The 25,994-nt window shown below is 39.9% G+C and overlaps 1 protein-coding gene across 1 annotated transcript; it reads left to right on the plus strand.

Annotated features, from left to right (window-relative positions):
* Positions 1-667: 667 nt before the first annotated feature.
* TSNAX (translin associated factor X) lies at positions 668-24,413 on the plus strand. The gene is made up of 6 exons (XM_030946163.1): positions 668-740; positions 2,513-2,620; positions 4,678-4,792; positions 6,395-6,525; positions 20,965-21,092; positions 22,688-24,413. The coding sequence occupies exons 1-6, from the start codon at positions 725-727 to the stop codon at positions 23,060-23,062; spliced, it is 873 nt and encodes a 290-aa protein (XP_030802023.1). The 5' UTR covers positions 668-724; the 3' UTR covers positions 23,063-24,413.
* Positions 24,414-25,994: the final 1,581 nt, after the last annotated feature.

Genomic DNA, 25,994 nt, shown 5'->3' on the forward strand with positions numbered 1-25,994 from the left:
TGTCCCTAGACGTGGCACTCAGTGCCATGGTCTGGTTCACGTGGCGGTGGTGTCCAGCCATAGGTTGGACTCGATGATGTCAGAGGTCCTTTTTAACCCAAGTGATTCTGTGATTCCGTGGAAGCACCGTAGTCCCGATGTGCCGGGGATGAAAGGGGCAGTAAGGAGTCAGTCGGGGGGTGAGGGGAGGGCGACATGACAGCCGCTTTCTGCGGGCCTGGGCTGACGAATGTCGCTGGATTTCTGCGGGTCCAAGCCGTGGACCACCGTTGCCCCGGTGGCGGGACACGCCGGCCACCAGCGGGACGGCGGGCACACAACCCCGGAGCTCCACGGCTGCACTCCGACCGCGCCGCCGCCCCGCCCGGCACTACATGTCCCGTCATGCTGCGGGCGCTGAGGCCCTACGACGGGGTCGCACACTAGCTGCCCACGGAGTCGCCTTCTCGGAGGCACGGCCCGGCCTCAGCGCTGCCCCGACTTCGCGGGCAGCAACGTCCGGATCACGCTCCGCGCCGCCACCGCTCCGCACCGCGCCTCCCGCGCCGCGGGCGGCGGGCCGGGCTCCTGCTGCCTATGCGGCGTTTCGCCGTCAGGCACCTGCGGGACGCCCGTCCATGGCGCTGGCAGGGCGGGGGTGGCGGGCGGCGCGGCAGGGTCCTGGCGGCGCGCGGGGCGGCTGCGGGTTGCCGGGGGGACGCGGCGCGGCGGCGGCGGCACCGTGATGAGCGGCAAGGAAGGTGATGTCCCTTTCCCTTCCCTCCCCACCTCACCCTCAGGAGACCGCGGCGTGAGGAGCTGGAGCCGGCGGAAGCAGTGGGAGGCCCCGCGGCTCGAAGGAGACGGGGTTGCGGGGCCTGTGCCGTGCCCAGCGGTGCCCTGTGCCCTGAAACTCGCACAGGGAGAGGCCGCTCCTTCCGGGAGTCACCGGCCTTTCCTTCGTGCGTGCCCGGCCTTCCCGCCGGGGCTGCGCGGGTGCGCCAGAGAACCCCTAAGCTAGAGGGGTCTGTCTGTATCCCTGGGGGTGGAAGAGCAGGTGCCGCAGAGGGAAGCTGAGTGTGTGAGGCCTGTAAAGCACTTGTGCTAACTGTTCACTATAGTGTGTGCGCGTGTGTCTATATGTATATATATATATCTGTATAAAATATTATGTATATAGCATAATATAGGGGTGAAATACATATTTTTCCCAGCTTGCTCTGCTGCTTGTGTGTTGGTTTAGCCTGTCAGTCACAGAATCAGTCACAGAATGGGTCAGGTTGGAAGGGACCACACGGGGTCATCTGGTCCAGCCTCCCTGGTCAGGCAGGGCCATCCTAGTTGCACGTGGCACAGGATTGGGTCCAGATGATTCTTGAACATTTCCAGTGGGGGAGACTCCACAACCTCTCAGGACAATCTGCTCCAGTGCCTGGTCACCTGCTCAGTTAAGTTCTCCCTCATAGTCAGGAAGACTGATCTTCCTCTGCATCGGTATCTGCCTGTTGCCTCTTGTTCTGGCACCACTGAGAATCATACAGACCTCCCTTCAGCACTCTTTCAGGGGATGCATTTAATGTTTTCAATTGCTATAGGAAAAACAAACCCCTGAACTCATGTCCAACAGAATAGAAAAAATTATTTTCACTTTCCCCTTTAAGAAAGTAGCTACGCCCACTTCTTGTTTTGGCTTGGGATAATAAACAATTAAGCGGAAACATTTTAAAATCTAGTGTTCTCTTGGTTCTTCTTTTAAGGAAATTGGGAGAACTCCACGTGTTCAAAAGGTATGCCTGTATTGTAGTTTGCCAGATTTTTGGCTCTGGAAAGGAGGAACAGTGTCCAGCTGTTACCAAAAGGAAGGAGAGAGAGGAATGGTTGACACGTGAGTGACACAATGAGTTAGTCCAAGGTGAAGGAAGGATAAAAGGAAGAAAGAATGCAAGGTGTTAATTGGGAGTAAAACATAGTCCAGAAGTGATGAGTTCTGGATGTGGATCTGAAAAGGAGGCTTAAGGAAAAGGCACACGAAGCGGCTGAAGTGAGCAGCTACATTCAGAGAAGAAACTGATTAATGGGCAGAGTGTAAGGGCCTAAGAAGCTACATTGCAGGAGCTAAACCTATATACCTGAATAGGGGTAGTCTGCTTAAATTGTGCCTTACTTCTTATTTGCATTAGAGAATACCCATGACATAAATCACAGATTTCCATGCAGCCATTTGCTTACAGCAAGAAAACATAAAAGGGTGTGAAGACCCAAAGACCTTACAAAAAAAAAAGGATTAGGTTCCTGCCATGCTCATCCATTGAAATGGATTTTATTTTTTCTAATTTTCACTAGCAATGTGGTAGAAGGAGTAACATGATATTGTGAAGCTGGCATCAGTTGATAATAAGGTTCATCCAGTTACCTTATTCTGTCCTGTAGAATATGATTGCTGTCAGGAATGCTCTGAAGACAGCACTCTGGTGCTCCTTATGCTCTGGCAAAACTATTTTAATTTTTTTTTTGTGTGTCTACTATTTAATAGGATCAGGTGGGTTCAGAAAACGAAAGCATGATAATTTTCCACATGGTCAAAGAAGAGAAGAAAAAGAGAATGTTAATCCACCTTCAGCTTTGATGAAGTCTTTTAAATGTAAGTAAGCATTCAGAAAACTAGACTTTAAAAATGTGGTGTAGAAATTGGTAGGAAGTTATTAGTGAAATAAACCAACTCTCTCCAGAGGGAGAAACTTGAAACTAATTTGACTCATACTCCATACCTTTAGAGCTTAGTGTTCTGCATTTTGTGCAGTGAAGTCCTGGGAGTGGGGTTTTGCATAGCTCTGCCTGGTTCATGACTTGCTCCTGTTTCCATCCCACCTGCTGTTCCCTCTGCCCTCCTTACTTGTGCTAACTTGATGCTGAGCAAATTGCACAAATTGCACGAGTGTTCAGCCAGGCAAAAGGTGACTGGGCCCTTTGGTGACAGAAAACTGTAGGATCTGCAGAGATGTAATACAAAGTCTGAGCCACAGGGACAATAGGAGGAGACGGTGACCTTTGGGAAACTGAGGAGGCTCTGACCTTGGCTGTGATTCACAAATGACTAAGCTACTGAAATGTAAATCCTGATGCATTATTTGAAGAGTTGGTAGTTGTTTATACCTGCATTTTTTAAAAAAAGACTTCAACTAACTAATATAGACCTTCATGTAGTCACTTTTTTCACTTTGAATGCCTTTGAAATATTAACATATATTTGAAGTTCTTTAAAAAGGCAGGTGTAAACTTCCCTTCAGCTAAATTGTTTTTATAGGATTTTTCACCAAACCTGATTTAAACTCTAGTAAATTTAAATTTCTCATTAGACAACCCTAACAAACCAAAGCTGACATTTAGAAATGAGAAGCCTTGACTGAAGAAGGAAGGAGATTTGAGATGGGAAATAGTTTAATTCTTGTTGTAAAATTTTCCCCATGCCACATATTTCTTATGAAGCTAAGAAGGGTAAAATATGAGCTGGCTGGCTGCTTTAGATGGTTAATGTGTACTTCAATGTCATATAACTTCCTGGCTTTTTAAAAAATGGGTGTTTATATTTTTCTGTGTAAATCAGCTTGGCAGATGATTAACCATGACCCCTGAACTTCGCCTAGAGAAGCTGTGGCTGCCCCATCTCTGGAAGTGTTCAAGGCCAGGTTGGAGGGGGCTTTGAGCAACCTGATCTAGTGGAAAGTGTCCATTTGGACTAGGTGATCTTTAAGGCTTCTTTCAACCAAACCACTCTATCATTTATATTGAGTATTGTAGACACACTTGCTCTTGAGTTGAGTAGAGCAACTGTACTTTCAACTTTAATTTTTCACTGTTGTGAATATCAGTTTGTCAAAAGTTGGTACTACTTCCACTTCAAAACAGTTGTTTCCCTCCCTTCTCCTGAGATCCATTCATCTGTGTTTGGTTCATTTCAGAAAGAATTTAAGGGACATGGTTTCTTCAAAGTTTTTCAAAGATCCACTCTTTGTAAACATTCATAATGTTTGACTGTCAAAACCAGATATGCTCCCTCTCTTCTCTGGATTTGTTGTAGTTAGAGAGAACTAAAGTCAGCAAGTCAGAAATCTTATTTTTAGTAATCGATCTCACTTTTCTTTACTTATAGTCCTTAGGGATATTAAAATACTCAACTTTTGGCCAAGTCTAGCTGGCATGTGAAATGCAACATTCCTTATAACTAAATGGTGCATTTTGAACAGTATATGTGCCTTAGCCAGATGCTTTCTATTTGATTGGTTTAGGCACTGGTGAATCTTATTAACAAATGATTGTAGGGTTTTATTTTTTTATTTGTCTTGCTGAATTGGGGTGAAATTTTCAGTCTGTTTCCAGAACAGCAGTATTGTGGAATAGATTTTATTAGCAAAACCAAATATTTTCCCTTAAAAATTGCTTAGGCTGCTTTAAGGCATCATCAGGGTTGATATTTACTTAACCTGATTTATTAAACAAAGGTAGTGTTAATGATGAATTTTGCAGCTGGCAGGTGACAGGCAGTGATGGTGTCTGGAGGGACAGCCCACCTTGGGGAAAGTTGCCCAGGGGCAAGGCTGGTGGAGTCTGTCAGGAGTTAGTGCAGCACAGGTGCTTTTCTCTTCCCCTGCACTGTGTTTGTGTGACAATTGAGTTTTGCTGTAATGATTGACTCTGCAGCATTCCAGCTGGAGCTTGACACCAGGCACGATAAATACGAGCGGCTCGTGAAGCTCAGTCGGGATATAACGATCGAAAGCAAAAGAACGATATTTCTGCTCCACAGGTTCACCAGGTGAGTCACATTGAGGGTGAAAATGTTCATAGAAACCTCCAGTCAGTGATGGCTGCAGTGTTCTGTTGAGAGGAGTTTAATTAACTTCCCATAAACATCCTTTAAGGTGGATGCGAGCTAATGAATGCATACTCCAGTTAGAGAGTTAAAAGATGCTGTTTCAGGTTTCTGAGTCGGTTTTATTGGTTTACTAAACCAGTGTAAAGCAGTAGAGTGAGCAGCAGATGAGAGCCTTCCTAGCTTTCAGCAAGCTGTGAGAGAGGAGTTATGCACCCTTCCTTCAGGTTACTTGCCCAGGCAGTTCCACCACCATTTTGGTTGTTTCACCCCCACCCGAGGTTATCAATGCAAATAGGAGGTGACCTGGGGTCTGTTTATGTAAATGCTACTGCTGGATAGGCTTCTGTGTGAAGTTTTGAGCTTCCATATGTTTTGTGTTCTCATAAGCCTTCAAGCAATCTTTGGAAGCCAGAGACAAACTAGAAGAGCAACAGGAAAATTTGAAGCTTTGCATAGCCTGCTGTATAAAGTGTTTGCTGTACGTGACAAACACTGGTCTTGGGTGTTAGAACAGATCTCCCTGTTACTTTTCTTTGTAATTTCATTTATCTTAATTTGCATTTTGTTACCTATCAATGTATTTATGTTGAAGTAGTAACTATTTGTAGTTGCAGTTATGAATGGAGATTATGAAGTTGCCTGCTCTTTAACCTGGTTTTCTTCTGCAGAGAGGTACTGTGATAGTTCCAGTAACCTCTACAGCCTTGACTGTAAATAACTACTCCCACTGCAGGGGCTAGGTAGCTGGGAACTTGTGGAGGGAAGAACAACAAAAACTCCTCATTACTCTGAATTTAGATTCCTGTTTTATAAGGCATTCTTGGTTTTGTGAGAGTGGAAATTTTCCATGCTGTATTTTGTATTTCCTTCTTCATTGCTTTTCGCAATTATTGTGGCTTTAATTTCAGTAAATTTTACTGTTTGCTTTTAAATGTTTTCTCCAGACTAATTAATCAGTAGTTTCTTAAAGAGACTGTAAACTAATATACCATGTGGATTATTTGGGCTCAAGGGAGGAGAAAGTTTAAAGGAAATTAGATAAACTAAGTATATGTTATGGTTGTGAATCAGATATTTCAGTTTCTGAACAGCACAATCCATAACTACTTCCTTAAAAAAAAAATCACATGTAGAAGTACATAATGTATTGTATTTTGCAATACTGTCAAGTATTGCAAAATATTATTTTTTTTTAACAAGTTGAAGGACTTCTGTAAATACTGCTAGTTTCCTGGAATATTTTTGAAGCCTTTGTATTTCTCCTTTTTCTTACTTAAACAATAATCATGACCGTAGTCTGGAACAAGCGTCATGCTACCGGAACCCTGACTGGTTGATTATTTTCTTGGTAAGAATCTACAGAATTTCAATATCTGCAGTAGGTATCTGTGAAAGTTAAACTGTTTCTCATTCTAGTATCAGTTTTGCTTTTTCTTGAAGCCAGTAAAAATGTATTGATTAGTAAAAGAAAAAAAGTAATGTTTTTTTAACTGTTTGTTCATGCTGGAAACTGCTCTTTCAGTTTCTGTTTTATGATTGCAGTGCTCCCAGTGGGGAAGAAATACTAAGTGAATCTGAAGTCAAGCTAGATGCTGTCCGACAGAAGATCAAGCAGGTTGCACAAGAACTGATTGGAGAAGACATGTATCAGTTCCACAGAGCTATATCTCCAGGTAAATAATTTAAAATGAGGAAAGGTGTGCAGTTTTGAACTAAGCTTATTTTGTCTTTGTGTAACAATACTTCCTCTTCATACTGCAGGTCTGAATTTGTTACATTTCTGTGGTTATAAATCAGGACTCAGGTTAATCTTTGTTACTAGCAAAGTTAGCTCTGGTATTAGAGAAGCTGTTGTTCTCCAGTTTCATTGCAGTTTAAAGGAAGATGTAAATGGGAGTCTACAACTGGAACAATTTGGACCCTGCTCTAAACTGAATTTGGGAGTATTTCTCACAAATGTTCTGGCTGTTGTTCTCTGACTGAGAGGAATATATGTAGCACGCTCATTTGCCCCTCCTGAAGGGTTGCAATTTCAAAGAGGAATGTGGGAGCAACTGTCTTGTGAAATAATCCATTTTGAGTGATAAAGTGATTTTGAGTTGATAAAGTGAATAAATTTAAATTTTAGCATTTTCTTTCTTCTAGGCTCTTAGCATTTTCTTTCTTCTAGGCTCAAAATGTGCTTCTGCCTCTCTGTTACAAGCATTAAACTAGTTTGTGTGTTTCCGTTGCATCTTTTTCTGCTCCTCTCTGTAAACAGCAGTCTTTATTAACATTCTTGAGATATTAAATCTCAGTTTGTTCATGACTCTTGCTGCCAAACCATATTTCTTTGCTGACTCCTTGCTGGCAATCTGAATATTACCTAAAATTGGTATGCCTTGGTTGTGGCAACACATGAGTAAAATATGTAACTGTTTCTTTGACATCTTAGTCATGGTATAAAAGTGTCTTGTGTTTATCAACCTCATTTTAAACAATTTGGAATTATGTGTATCTTTCCTTGTTTAGCAAAACTTCTTCAGCTGATGAGAGCTGAAGATTTGCCCTGAATTATTTAATTGTTTTAAAATGTCCATAAGATTGATTTGATTAACCAGCAGCAAATACATGTCTGTAATTTACAAGACAAACAATGGTTAAGGTAACGTGTACTCATGTCTTACACAAACTTTGGTGTAAGAGTGACACAGGTCTTGAGTCTCAGTTTAGCAATTTGGAATAGGAAGGAGCCTGCCCTGATAGTCTTCAATAGCTCTGATTAATTCCACAGTCCTCTTACCTGTGATGCATTGGGTTGCTCAAATTTTCTTAGGGACATTTAATCTGTATGTGTCTTGCTGCTATTTATAACCAGGTACTGTAGTGACACAATGCAAAGAGATAATTCAAAATGCTGACACTACAGATGAACTTAAACTGTGAACAATACTATTCAAAGTGTATTATGAGTATCTTAACACATTAAAAATGTCTTTTGATTTTCATTTTAAGTACTGCTTATAAAAGCTGAGAATCCTTGCGTTTCAGGTTTTTTTTGAAAGCTTCATTGTGACCTGTAAAGTTTGTTTGAATAACCCCTGAAGTTTGTAGTCCTGTGTGAGTCATATAATGCTGTATATAGAACAGCAGTGTTTGAGCTCTGCTGCCTCATGGATCTTTGTGAGACTGCGTGGTGCAGGCCATCAGCCATGCCATGTGAGTCAGTTTCTCACAGGGTAACCACTTACTCTGCATTAGCTGCCTCACCTGAACTGACTCTGGTTTGTTTGATATGTGTCTTTGTGGCAGTAAATTCAGAGAGGCTTACCTGCCTCTAGTTCTACTGAGGAGCAGTTGGCCTGGAATTTGATTCACTCATCTCACACATAAAAGAGTATTCCTACATGGCAGACATATGGAAAGTTACTGCACAATAACTTCTGTGTGTACCCATGTTCTTATAAAACAAGTAAACAAACCTGATGCTATTTTTCTATATCCGGAGTCTCTCCTCTTAGTAAAAAAAAATACTGGTTTTGTTTCTTAAAAAAAAAGTCTTTTCAGAAATCAAAAGTTAAATTTCTTTTTTACATGAAAGAAACCTAAACTTAAGCTAGCCACAGCAATCTGGAAATAAAGAAGTTAATGAAAAAAAAAGTACTGTTCAGCTTTGCTTTGTGTATTTGGTAAATACACACTGTCACCTACACTGATTTTCCTGCATAATTTATTTCTGACTTGCATAAAGGTACTCATTAATACCAGAATAGACCTGAATAAACTGTTTAGAAAACAACTGCAAGTATTCCGTCAGGAGTAATTCAGAATTTTTAATAGTTTTTTTCTGGTGTTGTAAATCTCAGCCTCTTAAAATGACTAAGATGTATTTGTCCATTTTAGAGCGGGATGAGTTACTCTAGGGGAGGTTAGTAGTAGAAGTAGTTAGCAGAGGAAGTTAGAGACCTGATGCATGTGTATGATGACTCAATGCCACCACAGCTGCAAAACTTTTAGAACAGAATAGGCAAATTCAGATGGAAAGAACCTACAATGATCATCCAGTACCACTGCCTGACCACTTCAGGGCTGACCAAAAGTCAAAAAAAGTTGTTAAAAGCATTGTCCAAATACTTCCTTTAAACACTGACAGGCTTGGGGCGTCAACCACCTCTCTAGGAAGCCTATTCCTGTGTTTGACACCTTTTCAAAAGGAATACTCCTGCCTGGTGCAGCTTAGAGCCATTCCCACATATCCTGTCACTGGATGGGACAGGAGACCAGCAGCACCTTCTCCACTTCCTCTCCTCAGGAACCTGTAGGGAGCAATGAAGTTGCTCCTCAGCCTTGTCCTTTCCAAACTACACAAGCCCAAAATCCTTAACTGCTCCTTATAGGACATTCCTTCCCACGATTTCACCAGCTTTGTTGCTGTCCTCTGGATGCCTTCAGGGACCTTCACACCCTTTTTAAATAGTGACACCCAGAACTGCGCACATGTATGTTGCATGTATGGTAGCACGTAGTGCTTACATGGGACTTGGGGTGAGATTGTCATAGAATTAAAGACTTTTCTTACTACAGTCTTAAGGAAACTTAAGAGAATGAATCTTACTGACCTCTCAAGATAAAAAGAAGGGAAGGCAAGAAGGTATTAGTGTGCTAAATAAGGGAGAGAAGAAGTAGACTCGGCTGTCTATCTTTCCAGCAGTCAGGTGTGGAATCTCTCAAATACCTGAACTTCGCAGTTTTTTTGGACAGAACTAAAGGGTAGAAATACACAGCTTCCCAATGCATTTCTGAAGTTAGAACTGGAAATAGCTGTACTTTCACTTTTTCCCTCTCTTTAGGTGAGGTAAATGGTGAATCTGTGCACTCCAATCAGTTGTATAACACTTGGCCCCGAGATCTTCCTGTTGTTTCTGTAATTAGGTATCTGTGCCTCATTAAGAAGACTGTTTATAAAATCCAACTGAAATAAGTTGCCTTAGCTCTTCTACATATGCTTCTCTGCAAGGAAAGTTTGTGCCAGCTGTTGCCCATAGTGCATGTGTAATAAGGGAGTGTTAGAATATACCTGTGTGTCACTGGGAAGACAGGGATTGCTTTTAGGCATTGTGTAAATGAGCTTGTGTGCATAACAAGTATAAAATGCTAACTTTCAGCCAGACCTTTACTCTTACCTTTGTTAAATCCTCTGCTCTCCAGTTAGTCATTGGGATGGCAAAAAAGGGAATATGCAGGCTTCAAGACATGTAGATCTTGGTTGTGCTGAAACTGACTTCAAGGAGGTGTAGAGATGGGAAGATGCTTGATGTCAGGATTATGAAGCTGAGATAGAAAACCTAGAAGCAGGAAGAATGAAGGGACAGTTGGATGAAGAGCAACTGGGAGAGGGAATGCTTTATTCTACCCGCCCACCACTGTTTATGAAGAACTGTAATTGGGAGGTGAAAAGTGATTAGAGTTAAGAATGTTGCTTTTAGTTTTGGTTTTAAGTCTAGTGTTCTTAAATTGTTCCTTTGCTTTTCTTCAATGGAAAAATCTTGCATGTCTTTTTGAAAATAAAAGTAACTAAGAAAAGTGCTAGGTCTTTGTCTTTATATATTTCCTTAGGCGGTAAATCTTGACCTTCCTTTAACCTAGTTTTCAACTCTGATTTTGTATTTTAAAGAAATTCTGGAGAACTAGTTAAAAAGCTTTTTATGAACAAAAACATTGCCATTAAACTGTTTTTTTCTTCTAAAAATAATAAAGAAATGCTTATGTCCCATATCTCAAAAGCAGCATGTCTAATTAACCTCAAACTTCCTAAAAATATTCTCCTTTGTCTTGAAACCAAACATGAAACATCCTCCTGTTCCCCACCCTACCTCTCACAGAAGGAGTAAAAGGGTTCAAAATTGAGCTTATAATGGAAACCGCTGTAGCAGCCTTAACTGGGGAATCATGATTGTCTGCATAATAAAGCTGCCTAATACATATTTTATTCAGTATAATAACTGTTAGCCTATAAATAGAGGAATGCTATGAGTATTATGCTTGGGAATATTGTTTGCCACTTGTAATTGTTAAATGCTTTTTTTGGGGTTACTCCAAGCAGTTGTTCTTTTGACTCGAAGATAAAACAATTCTGGCAGAGCACTAAAGGAGTTTCGTGCTTTCCCTCATTAAGAATAGTGCTAATGGCACGCAGGACGTTTCCCCAAAGGACACTTGCATGAGCTCAAACACTGAGTATAGCACTAATTGAACAACAACAAAAACTGATGACTGTTTTCTACACGTTTCTTAACAGTACAGATTGTCCCAGGGGATGATTAAACAAGCAAACAAAGAGATACTGAAATAATGAAGTCTTTTTTTAATGCGGAGCTCTTCATTTGTTATGTTAGAATGTTCTGCTTTGTTGATATTTTTAAAGCTTTACTATTTGTAATATAGCATTCCTGCTCCTTTGGCCCACTTTGCAGTGTATACCTTATATATCCTGTGAGGAAATATGTACTCTTTCTTTAAAATTGTTGAGAGACACTATGCAAGAAAAGGACTGAAAAGATTGTATGGATTTATGAATGAAAGGAAGAAATTTTTTTAATTTGTATATACATACATGTTTAAGTATTTTTATATATATATTTAACTCTTAACTACTGAGGGAAATATCAACAGTATACAGAAAAGATGTGTACAGAACTTCACGATACAAGAAAGAAATGCTCTGCAGCATGTGTAGGGTCCTATACTTTGGCTACACCAACCCCATGCAGTGCTGCAGGCTGGGGGAAGAGAAACTGGAAGACTGCCCGCTAGAAAAGGACCTGGGGTTTCTGGTCTACAGCAGCTGAGCATGATCCTTCAGTACATGCCCAGGTGACCAGGAAAGCCGGTGGCATCCTGGCCTCTATCACCAACAGTGTGGCCAGCCAGACTAGAGCAGCGATTGTCCCCTGTATTCAGCACTGGCTGCGCCTCAAGTTCTGTGTCCAGTTTTGGACCCATGACTAGAACTTTGAACGCTGAGGTTCTGGAACATGTCCAGAGAAGGGCAATGGAACAAGTGAAGGGTTTGGAGCACAGATCTGCTAAGGGGTGGCTGATGGAGTTGAAGATTTAGCCTGGAGAAGAATCAGGAAGAATCTCATTGCATTTTACAGCTGCCTGAAAGGAGAGTGTAACCAGGTGGGGGGGTGCTCTCTTCTCCAATGTAACAAGAAATGGGACATGAGGAAATGGCCTCAAGTCACTCTAGAGGAGGTTTATATAGTATATTAAGAAAAATTTAATCATGGGAAGGGTTGTCAAGCATTGGAACAGGCTGCCCAGGAGAGTGATGGAGTCACCATCCCTGGAGGTATTTAAAAGACATGTAGATGTGGTGCTTAGAGACATGGTTTAGTGGTGGACTTGGCAGTGTTGGGTTAGTGGTTGGATTCAGTTGATCCTAGAAGTCTTTTCCAACCTGAAAAATTCTATGATTCTATGTTAGGATGTATGTAATTATTCAAAGCATGTGCTGAATCTTCTCTGCATAAATGCAGAACTTGTGTGCTGCAGAGGGAAAATTAAGGACTGCTCAGTAAGTTGGCTCTGTGGGGATTGAATGGAGTACCTTTTCAACATGACTGTGTTAAATGAAATCTCTAGCTATTTGAGGACTTTACTCAGTTTTTTGCCCCTTAAGACAAAATATTGAATGGGGAGCCCATAATTCTTCTGGAGTTTCTTAAGTGGGGTGATGATGGTAGATGCAGGTGGAGCGCTGCTGGCTGACCTTTGCTGTGTGCCTGTGCTTGCAGCAGTGGCAAGTGGAGTGCTGTGCACAGGGAAGCTCATTAGCTGTTTATCTTGTCTGCACTTGCTCTCAATAGGATTAGATGATGGGGCTGTAAAATGTCAGCACCTTGTCAAAACTATTGCTCTGTGACTGCTTCTGCTGATGATGATGCAGGAAATTCTGTGTAAAAGTTCAGCACTGACGCAGTCTAACACATCATTTATCTTGTGCAGGCACTATTTGTATTCTGACAGATTGATATAATGGAGCTTATTTCTGTCTCCTGCCTTATGCCATTTAGAGTCACTTTAGGCATGTAAGATACAGCAACAAACTGCACTGCTCGATTGGACCAGGCCAGTTAAATCTGTGTAGATGAAAGGAAATACTTCAGTTGCACTAGGATGCCACTTTCTAGCTGCAGGATATTGGACCACCAGACAGGATGCTGTAAGAAATGCTATGGAGAGGAGTGGGGTCTGTCCAAGCAGGCCAGCTTTAGATTACTGATGATTTAAGTAACAACATCCTTTTGGGTATTGTATGAAGGATTTTAATTAGAATGCAAACTAAAGGAACTATCTGTGTGATGACTTCTGTGTTTACTTGGCTTGTTTTAGTGGTTTTTCTTAGCCTTTTAACTCAAAATATGGAAATAACATGCTCAGATTGTTCTACCTTTGTAAGCGCACGTGTATTTCTGGAATAATATCAAGGTGCACAATATCAAGGATATAATATCAATGTACTGTTCTGCAGATCAGGAACAGTATAAGTAGAACACCTTTTTTTTTTTTTTTTCTTGAGAAAGCTTAAAAACTGTAATTAAAGTAGATGGTATATTTAATTTTAAGTTGGTAAGAGAAAGGAAAAGCTTTGTACTGTAGGAAGAAGGTATCAAGAATTGTAAATGTCTCACCCAGGATGGGACCTAAATACACCTAAAACTTGAAAGGAAAGCTGACCATGAAGGAAGCAATCAGGTTTATGCAAGATGGTGGGAAAATACAGTAACACAGGAACAGGATGTGACTGAAGAATTAATCTCTTGCTGTTGTAGGTGAGGGGTAAAATGCCAGAAATGGAAACAAAGTTTCCTGATTATACTGGAAAATTAACAGAATTTGCAGTGAATAAGCTTATGGTTATCAGATACAGTTTTGTTAATTTCTTTCTTTCTGTTTTGTTATTTTCTGTGTTTCTCTGACTCATATCCCCACTTGGTCAAACTGGTTTGGTTTTTTTTTCATTCTGCAAGTTGCCTATTTGAAATTTGATACCTTCAGTTTGTTGCATTTCGCCGCCCTTTTATTATTTTTGGTTCATGCCTTTTTCCTAAGTTCTTCTAAGGAAAAGGAAAAAACAGTGACTGCAAAGCCTCACTTTGTATTTTCTGCTGCAGGTTTTGTATGTCCATACACAAAAATTAACACAAACCTGCAAACATGAATGCAAATTCTGACATGAACAAACTAGGCCTGCACTATGTGCAAATTGATTATCAGCTCATCCCTGAATGAGATGTAAATTCAGCAGGAGCCATTCAGAGCAGCAGAAATCCATAAGAGAAGCTATGTAGAGTCTTTTAAAGATGCATGCTGTGGGTCAGCATGATCACAGAGATTTTCTGTTCCTGCTTCTCACTTAAGACCTAACTGTCCTAAAGTCCTGCTGTACTATTATTAATGACAAATACTGCGGTAACTCACATGACAGCCTGAAATTAGTGATGTTGTTTGTGTTTTAATTCAGTCTCATAGTTGGCAAATGGAGCAGACCTCGTTCTCTGGCTCAGGAATTTTTTTCAACCCTGCAGTTATTGACATTAGTGATTCACAGCCCAGATCTCTCCAGCCTTTGCAGGAACCAAGTGCAGCTGGAACATAAGAGAAGTTAAAAAAATATCTGTGAAGCTTTTTTGTTTGTTTATATAAAATCACACAGGAGAATGTATCATAGAGGAACTCCATTCCAAGAAGCAATGGGGATAGCACATCATGGTTTGGTTTTTTGTTTTGCAGTCACGTGGGGAGAAATAGAGGTTGGCAAGTGGTGGAGTAGCTTTGTGCTATCTCACAGATCTGTGTTTGAGGACAAATCGCCACTATTGGTTCTTCTGATGTGCTTGTGAGTTGAGTCTCTTGCGTGGAAACAACATCACCTCTAGAAGAACTTTCACTGTGTTTTGAACTGCAGAAGCTGTGTTGTGTTAGGTGCTCTTTCTTCTTTGATCATTGAACATCCTGGCTGAGTCAGAGCTTCCTTTCTTTGGTATCTTGAACACTTGTTCTCAAGGCTGCCAGCAGTGTCTGACTGACTGAATGACTTTTAAAACTCTGTATTAATTATGAAGGAAATTGGGGGTAGTCAAAGAGGTCAGGAAGACTACTTGTCACAGGAATAGTTTTTTTAAGGTCTCATGTAAAACATTGGGTGCTCTCCTTAATTACTACATTTGGGGCTCATGAGTTGGAGTAAAACCCCAAACTTCAGAACAAAAACCTTGATTACAAAAGTAAGCATTGTACATCCCTTAGGTCTCCAAATAGAAGCAAAACAAAAGTTTGTGAATTTCTCACCCACAATTATTCATCTGCAAAAAGACCTATTGTTTGTCATATGTCCATGTGTTTTTAATAACAGTATAAAAAAGGCTCGATTCTCTGCTCTCTGCAGTGAGAGGTTAAAATATTCTTTCCAGTTCTTTGAAGGGTTTTTGTGCCTGTTTGGAGAAATAATTTAACTCTCACAGGCACCTGTCTGATAGGGAACTAATATTTATTTCTGGGGCTTTTGAGAAAATTGACTAATCTTGATATTGCCTTTTCCCCTGAAATGGTGTTACCTTTTCCCCTGAAGTGTGTATTCAACTTTAAACAAAGTGCAAACAATATTAACACTTCAGTATCTGCAATACATCACTTCAACACATGCCTCTAGAAGAGATGTGGGTGTGTCAAGTAGCAGTTGACTAATGAACAAAGCATTCAGGGCTTTACAGAAGAAATTTACATTATTTTAATTATTGATATAATAGTGAACCTACTCAGCTTTTGAATTATTACTGAGTGAATAGAAACATGTGTTTTTCCAAATATGTAAGCTCATACAGACTTTTGTTCTAGTACTTTTATTTGTATTTATTAGTTAGTACTGTTTTATAAAATCCATTCCTGACTGGAATTACTCTTTTAAGCCATTTTCACAACAGGATGTCCAGAGCATTCCTGTCTGTGAATGCTGGCTTTATCCTCTTTCAGTATGTGTTACAAAATTAACCTTTGACTTTATGCTCACAATCAACAAAATGCTTTGATTGTTTCATAGCCTCAGTTTAACTTTAATTACTAAAGATTTTACCCCTTCTGCCAAGAAAAAGACCTCTGAATCTTAGGAATCATTGGCAAGTATGCAGAGAACTTAAAAGGAGTAGATTAAGGTGTGAATTACCAGTTTCATCTTATTAGGATGCTGGCTTTAGGTTTTGTATTAATACTTCTAAACTTATTGTATATACTTGTTTCAATTGATGGTTACTTGTTTGCTTATTTCACTTATTTCTCCCTTTTATTCATCCATATGCTTCTAGAAACAAGTTCTTTAAGTTTACCATGCTCCCCATATTCTGTATAATTATTTCTCTGGTTGGGTTTTCCAGAAGAATATAACTTTTTTTTTCCTGGATTATGGCAGGGATTTTTGTGTTTTGGTGGTGGGTATTTTTTTGTTGTTGCTTTCTTTTTTTTTTGAGGGGAGGAGAAAGAAGGGAAGTTTTTTTTTCTGTGTTTGTTTGGGGTTTTTTTAATGACAGTGTAACTTGCCAGCCTAAACATGAGGATAAGATAGAACCTTGTTGGTGCTGTTTTGGTTTTGTAATGAATCAGCAAGTGGGTAGTTTCACATGACTCGCCCTGAAAATAATGTGCCCCACCCTTCATGCAGCGATCCTGGAAGAAGCTTGCTGGGTGTATCTTCCTACCATCTTTCTAGTGGCTGCTCGTTGCCTGTGATTCCTGCTGCATGGCTTAGGGGAGGAGCTGGGTGAGAGAGCACAGGCTTGTGTCCACACCATCAGCACAGGCTCCTCTCTAAACAAAAAGATAGAGAGAAACAGGACAAAGGATGAAAGAAGATGAGTTTGGGAAGAAATATGGAGAGAAGCAGCTTATTTGAGAAGATGGCAGGTGGCACTGGCATTGCTAACCTTAACAACTGAGAAGCATGAAATCCTTTTGAACCTGTTTTGTAACTGTTGAACCGAGATTTAAAGCAGGAAATGAAGTAAACAAAATTTTAGAAGAAAACTTTCACTTCTTATTTGATCTGTCATTCTGGGTGGAAGCTTTGATGCATGCATGGATGCATGCATATCTCAGATGGAATTAGATTCTGTTTACCCTAATATGACTCCTGCAATTAAGTATTTTCAATTATTTACTCATTCTTTAGATAGAACTAGCTTTTCCTCTGTCTTATGCATTCATTTGACTCTTGGATTGAGTGCTCCAATTATGTTTTTTAAATTATTTTTTCATTTAAGAAACCTAATTTCTTTCTAAGTTTCTTAGGGTAACTGCTTTTTCTTCTTTCTCAGATCTTGCATATGTAGTTAAGGAAAAAGGTCGTGAATATCAGTTGGCAAAAAGTGCTAAAATTTTCAGGCAGAAAAATCTATATTTGTACATACATGCTCAGAAGATATCTCAGTGTAACTCTGTAGTTCTTGTACACAAAATAAATTTTTAAAACATAGAAGGGAGCTGCTATACTGGGTCACTGTCACTTGTCTAGTATAAGCTATTTCTACAGAATAAATGTAATAAAATATCAAAATAATTAAGCAGTTAATTTTTTACCTTGCATCTGTAATTTTAAGAGGTGCTAGTAAAAATAATACAGTGTTTTTAATTGGTATTTTTCTCCATGTACTACAAAAAAACCCAAACCCATAAAAGGCAGTCTTAAAAACTATTCTATTACTGGCAGCTCAATCCATAAATAAGCTAATTTTGGAATAAATCCAAAACAAGAGCATAAGGGGAAAGGTATTGTTGGATGGTGTAGTGAAATGGGATGGGGTTTTTCACCTTGGGAATTATTTGCTGAAAATAGCGGATGTCCTACCATTAAGCTAAAACATAACATGTTTAAACATCCTTCTACCTGCACATGGAAATACCTTATTTCAAGGTCTTGGCTCATTGAAATACCATATTGTAGCTACTTCTGACAGAAGGACTTGTTAAAAGCAAAAAAAAAAGAAGAAAAAGTAAAATACTAATATTTTTTGCAAAATAGTCATGAACAGGATTTGTTAGCAGTCTATTTGTGATGGTAACTTTAATTGAGTTTTGTAAGGCTTACTAAATAGTGGGAGATAGATTCCCTAATTGTGAGAAGGTGACAGTAAATGGCAAACAGACTGTGTGCAACATTCACATGGTGGTGTTAAACAAAAGGAAGGAGCACAAGGCTGGAACATGTCAGTTAGTGTGGCCTGGCAGGAGGAAGCAAAGATCTATGTGTGTACATACATATAAATATGCCCACATTAAAAAGTATGTAAAGATAGAAGAACAGAAGAGCCAAACACTTACAATGGAAAAGGACAAAACATGTATGAAATAGTAAAGTGGAGTGAGTTGAAAGTGGGAGATCTGACTGATTGAGAAGACTGTTTACCAAAAAGTTTGAGGGCTGATTTGATCTCTCTGAGAGCTGTGGAAAATGCCAAGTTGATTCTTCATATGTGATAGTCTTCTCCATAGATAGCAGAGGGAGATTCTCCCAGATGTTGTCATGTTGAGTGCTGCTGTATCTGGTAGCTTATAGCTTATCCACAGAAAAAGCCAAAATTTCGTAATAGATTACTAGTCCTGTTACATCAGAAGGTAAGTCAGGGAAAGAGTGAGTGATGAAATCTACCTCTCTGCAGCCTGTGAAGTTATTTGTCTTAAAAGATCCTGAGTAGCTTTTATCTAGTGTGTTTTTCTATTGCTTGTGCCCAGAATGCTTTACCTGAAGTCTCTTGATTAAATTATGGTGTTTAATTGGCCTTGCCAGCTCTGTGTTTGTGTTCTGGTTTGTGAACAGCACTGTTGAGTGTGAATTTGGTTGCTTCATATTTATTCTGCTTTTCCCAGTGCTGCTGTAGAGTACTATAAAGGAGTTGCCATTGTGAGTTGCTTCTGCTCAAATACATATTTAAAAGGAAAAAAAATGCAGGTCACTTATCATGCTTTTGTAGTGGGTACGTGGAAAGCCTCCCACCCCTTGATTTTTTTGGGGTATTTCCACACTCATGTGTTATTCAAATCTATGTTCTCTTCTTTTTGATTTAGACTATTTCTTTGATCCAGGTGAAGCCTAAATTTGCTTCTTCCTGCATGCTTCCATAAGCTGAAGTCCTGGCACTGTACAGGTCAGTTGAGGGTATTAAGATTATTTTAATGGAAACAGGCTTCTACTACTGGTACCCTTGGTTACATCCTCATTTTCTCACTGACAAAACTATTGTCTAATCCTGGCCTTCTTGCAGCATGATACCTGTTAGTGTCTCTTGAAGTGAAGTCATCCCCTTAAAATGGCTCAGAATAGCTCTGCTAGAACCATCTCTGTCATGTGCCTGTTCCTTTAATGTCCTCTTTGGGCATTCTCTGTTCATGGGTCAGATATACACAGGCATTGACTTTGTCTCTGCAACTTTTTTTAGCTTAGTACTGCCGTGGCTGTTTGTTCCAGCATTGTTTCTGCCTTTTTTTCCACCAGCAGTGCCAGCTTCAGCTTTCTGCTTAGGAACTTTTCTCACATGCTTCCCCCAAATCTGCTCTCTGCACATAAAGATAAACTGACAACCTGTAAAATCTGTGTCTGAACATTCAAACTTTTTTTTAGATCTCACTTTTGTTGTAACGTGTCACTCTTGAGTCAGAGATGACACATAGTCCAATCAGGAGGCAAAGTGGCAAAAGCATAATTTAGTTCATCCTCTCTTCTTTTATAGCTTAGTTTGCTACACGTGGACCTGATTGGTCATTTAATCAATACATTTCACATGATTGGCTAATTAAAAAGACACCCATTTGTGTCTTGTTAAACAATCCTATGAGAAAAACAGAAAAACAGATTATTAGAAAAACACCACCTGCAGGTTGTTTTAATATTTGGCTGTCATTGTTTATCTCCAGCTCCCTAAGGCTTCCCAGGCCAATTCTGGGAAAACTTATGTAGCTTTCTCTTTCTCCAGGCTATCACATCCGCAGTAATGCATAATAAAACTGCCATCTGCTAAGTAGGTAGTGAGAGAGAATGGTGGCAGGCAGCTGTAGATGGTGTACAAATCTAGTACAACTTAGATTTGTTATCCCATCTTTTATTCCCTTTCCAACACACCGACTCCTGTTGTCCCCCTGCACACCTTAATTTTAGAGTGTAAGTTCTTTTGGACAGAGCAGTTATTCATGCATTCACAGAATCACAGAACAGTTAGAGTTGGAAGGGACCTCTAGAAATTACCTAGTCCAACCCTTCTGCCAAAGCAGGATCACCTGTTGGTCTTCTTATTGGACATCACAGTCATGTCTAGTTTGTTTATTTATTTGGTCTGGAGTGATTTGTAATAACAGATGCTTTGCCTTGAATGTGAATTTCACCAAACCTGCGTATTTTAAGGAGCCTGATTCTCACAAAATAGAGAAGTGGGAAGCTCAGTTTTAGACAAATATCTACTACAAGTCCTCCTGGGTAGGGTTGCTCTCCATCTGTTCATCCCCCGGCCTGTGCTGATACTGGGGATCCCCTGACCCAGGTGCAGCACCTTGCACTTGATCATGTTAAACTGCATGGGATTCCCATGGACCCAACTTCTCAAGCTTGTCCTAGTCCCTCTGGATGGCATCCCATCCTTCAGGTGCATCAACTGCACCACTTTGCTCAGTGTCATCTGCAAATGTGCTGAGGGTGTATTTGATCCCACTCTCTGTGACATTGATGCAGATATTAAACTATACTGATCCGAGTATGAGCCCTTGGAAACATCGTGGGAAGCTGATCTCCAGTATGTTTCTGAGAATACCATGATGCTTTATATAGAGATTACAGAAGGTTCTGCATGAAAGATGCAGATGGAGTAAAAACTTGAACATGTTTGTCTGTGTGCTTTGTCTGACTTTCATGCTTCAGAAATGTGCTATGTTAGATTATGCTTCAATGTTATTTCTGGATTATGTTAATTTTCACTTTTTGCTGGTAACCTTCAAATAGTCTCACTTAAAAGATTTCTTAAAAACTAAATAATTGTGAGCATGGATCAGTGCTGGAAAGTTTGAAGCATGAGCTTGTTTCTGCTGTTTTGCAGGGCTTCAAGAATATGTTGAGGCAGTTTCATTTCAGTATTTTATCAAAACACGATCTTTGATCAGCGTTGAAGAGATCAACAAACAACTAATATTTACAACAGAAGACAGAGAAGAAACAACAAACATGGTAAAAGTTTTTCTTTTCTCAATTGACAAACATCTTTCTGGGATGGAAATGCAGCAAGAAGGCTTAGTCACATTTTTGGCATCTGATTAAATAAGGCCAGTTAGTGGAATGGGATTAGATAGACATGTGGGCTTTGACTCACTTGTTCAAAACATGCCTTTAATTCTGATATGTAGTAAACTAAATCGGTGGGATACAAGTTTATAAATTTCACATCCTTTTTATTCAGAGCAAACTGAACTCTTTCTGATATGGCAAAAGATCGGACAGTGAAATGCTAGCTAACAAATGTAGCAGAGGGATTTTTAGTGCCTGGGGCCGTTTCTAAGACCTTCTGGTGTATAGTGATGTTGCAGAAGTTGGAGGACACAAACAAGTCCAAGGCAGGATGAACTCCATGACTAAAATCTTATTGCTGGTATTGAACTAGTCCCTGCAGGCACTGTATTTGCCTTGTGCATATGCCTTAGCTGCATCATTTGTAACTCTCCTGGAGCTGATTCCTTTCAGAGGACAGACTGGTGTCCTGTCATACCTTAGCCCTAATGCCATATCTGCTGTTTCTTGACCTGCCTGTACTCCTAGCCTGCCCTAAATGGCTCATAGGGACAAGCTACTGTCACCAAACACAGTAAACTGGGTGCAGTTTGGTTGCTGACAGAGGACAACAGTGATTTGGTAGCAATCTACAGAAGCGCACGAGCAGTTGAGGTGCAGTGTACAGTAATGCTGCTTTACATGAATTCCTGAGTTTGCTTCTGCTGAAGAGATTGTGCTGTAAAGCACTTCTCATTCTTTCTTTATTCTCTTGATAAGATATTTGCAGAGAAGCCTGATTTTTAGCTTAAATTAATTTGTTTTTACCAGAGGTACCAGCTATGAAGTTGTTAACCCTAGCGTGCATGCCTCTGACCAGATCTGTCAATTTGGGTAGACAGCATATTATGGGAACAAGTGAACAGAAAGAAACCTGCATTGTCTCCCATGTTACCAATATTCTGGCAATAAAAAGTATTGGAAACTTGGATATTGGAGCAAACTTGTAACTTTGTAATGGGTTTGCTTCGTGAAGATTTTTGTTTGTTATTTTAACAAGCTTAGTTGATATAAAACAGATCTGAGAATATGATGGCTACTTGTAGTGAATATGTTTTGAAATTAAAGACACCATTATGAAATTATATTATTTGTTTTCATAATGCAGACTATTTTTGACTGATTTGCTAACTTTGGACTGACTAGGAAAAAAATCTATCAGGCTGATATCTGTCAGATGAGAGAAAACCCCAAACAACTGCAAATAAACGTTGTTGCAAAGATGTGATAATTCTGTTTGCCAATAGAGATGGTAGAGTTAGGGTATGTTTATCATACTTGCTAGAACAAAAATGACATCTCAAGTAGAAATTACCTTTTTATATGCTGGAATGAGATTAGTACTTTTGAAATCAGACCATGTGGAAGTGCCATGCAATTTAATTTTCCAGAATGTTTTAAATTTCCAGTTATGTTAGATGAGTTAGCGTGTAGTTTAACCATTACAGATGGCTTTCTCACACTTTTCTGTGCTGGTCTTCCTTCCATTCTGTCCCCAGACCTCCAATTCCCAGGATAAACAGCCCCATAGGTGGAGCCTGAAGGTAACCCCTGTGGATTACCTGCTGGGAGTGGCGGATCTGACGGGAGAGCTGATGCGGCTGTGCATCAGCAGCGTTGGCAACGGGGACATCGACACGCCCTTTGAACTGAGCCAGTTCTTGCGCCAGATTTACGATGGCTTCACCTTCATTGGCAACACCGGACCTTACGAAGTCTCCAAGAAGCTCTACACCTTGAAACAGAGTCTGGCAAAAGTAGAGAATGCCTGCTACACGTTAAAAGTACGGGGATCCGAAATCCCAAAGCACATGTTGGCTGATGTCTTCTCCACCAAAACGGAATTGATTGACCAAGAGGAGGGGCTTCCTTAAGATCAGGAAGCTCTTGCTACTCAGAAGAGAAGAGGACATAGAGAAAGCTCTCTAGTTATGGTTTGGAGGGTTATGACCTTCTCAAAGCTTTTTAGGTAGAGACATTTTTAGTTTTATCAATGAGAAGGCTGTTTGCAGTGGTAATTTGTAACCAAAAATACTTTTTATGATGTGCAAGAGAAGAAATGTTCGACTTTGGCCTCTTGGTATGGAATTTCCTGTATTGCTCCATTGTATCTTCTTTCAGAATGACCACAATTTCCACTGCACTCTACTCCAGTGACTGTCATTTGTGTGACTTACCTCAAACTAAGTTTTCATCAAGCACAGCAATGGAAAAAATGGTTAGGTACTCTTATTTAGCATTATCCATACATTTCTTCTGAATAATTTTTTGAGTATTTGGGTTCTTTACTCATGTCACACCTACAACAATGCACCTGTGCATAAGTGCAGCCATTGACTTGAGACTGGGGTGGTCTCAACAGTGCCATGTAATTCAAGTTTTCTCTGATTAGTGCTTTAAACTATGAAACTAAGTCAACTTTTTGCCAATTGATAATGAAGCTGATTGCACCAGGTAAATACTACTGTCACCTGTTATTTTGGGTCTCTGTTAATTGGCTCCGTTTGAGCTCAAACTGGTACTTCACAGTTTTGAGATGAGCTAGGAAATCCACAGAAAATAATTGTGGAAAGTATTGTTCTACATTTTTTGTAATACAGTTTAATGCAGAATCTGACACATTTTTTGTGGACAAAAGAAGTTGTCATACAAAGTATGTAATTTGGTGTTAGGACAAGCAGTTTTTGGTCAGAACAAATGTGTTGCAGTGCTGGAAGTCTGTTCTCCATTGTTTGTGCTGCCCTGAGGACCTCCAGTGGGATTGAACTGGTATAAGTGGAAAAGGGCTAGCCAAGCTTTAAATATATGTTAGCAGGAACTATATCATGTGCATGTTCCTGTGGAAAGGAAATTGCAAACAGAAGTAAGGCAGGCATTCTGGTTTCCACATTTATCTTTGAGGGGGGTATGTCACTGTTGGCAAAAAATCAGGGCTTTATGCTGGTGTCTGAAGTTATGAAAGTCTGATAATGTACATAATGCTAAAGGAAAACAGATAAAACAACATGATCTCTAGACTCCAGGAAATAGGCCTCCCAACTGCAATTGAAAATACTGCATGTTTTTTATTTCCACTTCCATATGCTGTGATACTGCCAATACTTTTCCCATGAGCATGTCCTGAGTAGCTGGAATCATTGGATATATGGATAGGAATGGTAAATACATTTCTGTCAAATTTTTTCATTGTTTCTACCATAAAGTAGTATGGGGTGGATTGAACAAGGAGTGGTATTTTTCCTATTGTTTAATACTATTTTTTACAATAAATTCTGAAAAGTAGTCACTGTCTCTATGTTGGTCCTTTTGCCTGTCAGTCCAAGTGGTAAATTACAGTGCAAGTTTCCACTGTGAAGGACTTCACTTGGAAGTTTTGATGCATTCCTATATTCATACTTCCATGAGCACTTTCTAATGCTGAATGTTTTTCTTCTCCCTTAACTTTATTCTGTGATGTCTAATAACTTGTTAGTATAGAAACTTCATGTGAAACTTTTGAATGAAGAAAATGCAAAGGATTCAGATGACAAAGCAAGTATATCCCTGGAACAAATCTGCAACAGTACCCATGTTTCTACATCTCTCCTTTGTTTGCTGCTTTTTTTTTCCTGATGAGAGGAGGGGAAAGAAAGAAGGCTTTTTGCTGAAAAGGAATAGTTTTGGGGTGTCACCCTCTCCCTGAGATGCATACATCTAGGATTTCAGTTGATGCAGCTACAGTGCAGTTGTGCCTCTTTTGGCACACTAAATATACTGCAAGTCATTGCTTGTTTAGTGTAAGTGTGTGAAGTGAAAGCAGATACTGTTAGACATAGTGTGTGATATTAAACAGAGATCTGTCTCGTGTCTGTCCTAGCAGCTATCAGGGGGAATTAAAAAATGTTCATGGCACAGTTTGAAACAGATGAGATGGATTTCAGCACATTGCACTGCTTGGCTCAGTGACATTCTGCCTCTAGCCATGGAATGAGCACACAGTGGCCACCACTTTAGTCAGCTCCTGCTTTTATACAGTCATTCATTATTTTAAAACTACAGATGTCTTAAAAGAGTACTTTCCCCCTGCCAGCAATGTTTAGAAGTAGATGCTCTTCCAACAAGTACGTACTGGTTCTAATGATTTTGAGATTTAAATTTTTGGTAAGGCAATATAAATTTTTTTAATGGCAGACATGATTTCTAAACTTCAGGCTGCCTGGCCATAATCAAAAGCTGTGAATAATTTCTAATAAGGAGCAAAGTGTATGTGCAGTGTATTAAAACACCAGCACAGATGGGAAGTAGCTAATGGCCTGAAAACCTCCTGCTCAAGGAAATATTTTCCCCAAAAAACAATTGCACTGTAGCTATTTGAAAAGTGACAGACATTTATCAGCAAAACAAGCTGCTAAACAAGCAATGGCAATTTTCCCATTTCTTATCCCATTACTCTATGGAGCTATTGATACGCTTGGTCTGCAGCCAGAACAGGACTACGTCATAGCAGATGTTTCACAAGGACAGCTCTGCGTGCTAAAAATCATCTCTTTTTCTGGAATCTCCTTTCTCAGAAATGATTTTTCTTTACGGGTTCACTTTTTTCCCTGAGTGTTAATTTTCAGTGAGGAAAAACGCACCCGCATTTAGCTTTCCAGAACTGCCAGAGAAGTTATGCAAGAGAAACTTCCTGTTGATAAGACACATATGTCTGTCTACTTAAACTCCTGCTTACTTGGATGTTCAGTGAGTTTATTGAAAATCGAAAGAAGAAGAAAATAAACCGCACCTTTTATATTATTTAGCATTTTAGGTGCTTTATAGAATCCA

Source organism: Camarhynchus parvulus, chromosome 3, assembly GCF_901933205.1.
Source record: "Camarhynchus parvulus chromosome 3, STF_HiC, whole genome shotgun sequence".
In the NCBI taxonomy this organism is placed as follows: Eukaryota; Metazoa; Chordata; class Aves; order Passeriformes; family Thraupidae; genus Camarhynchus; species Camarhynchus parvulus.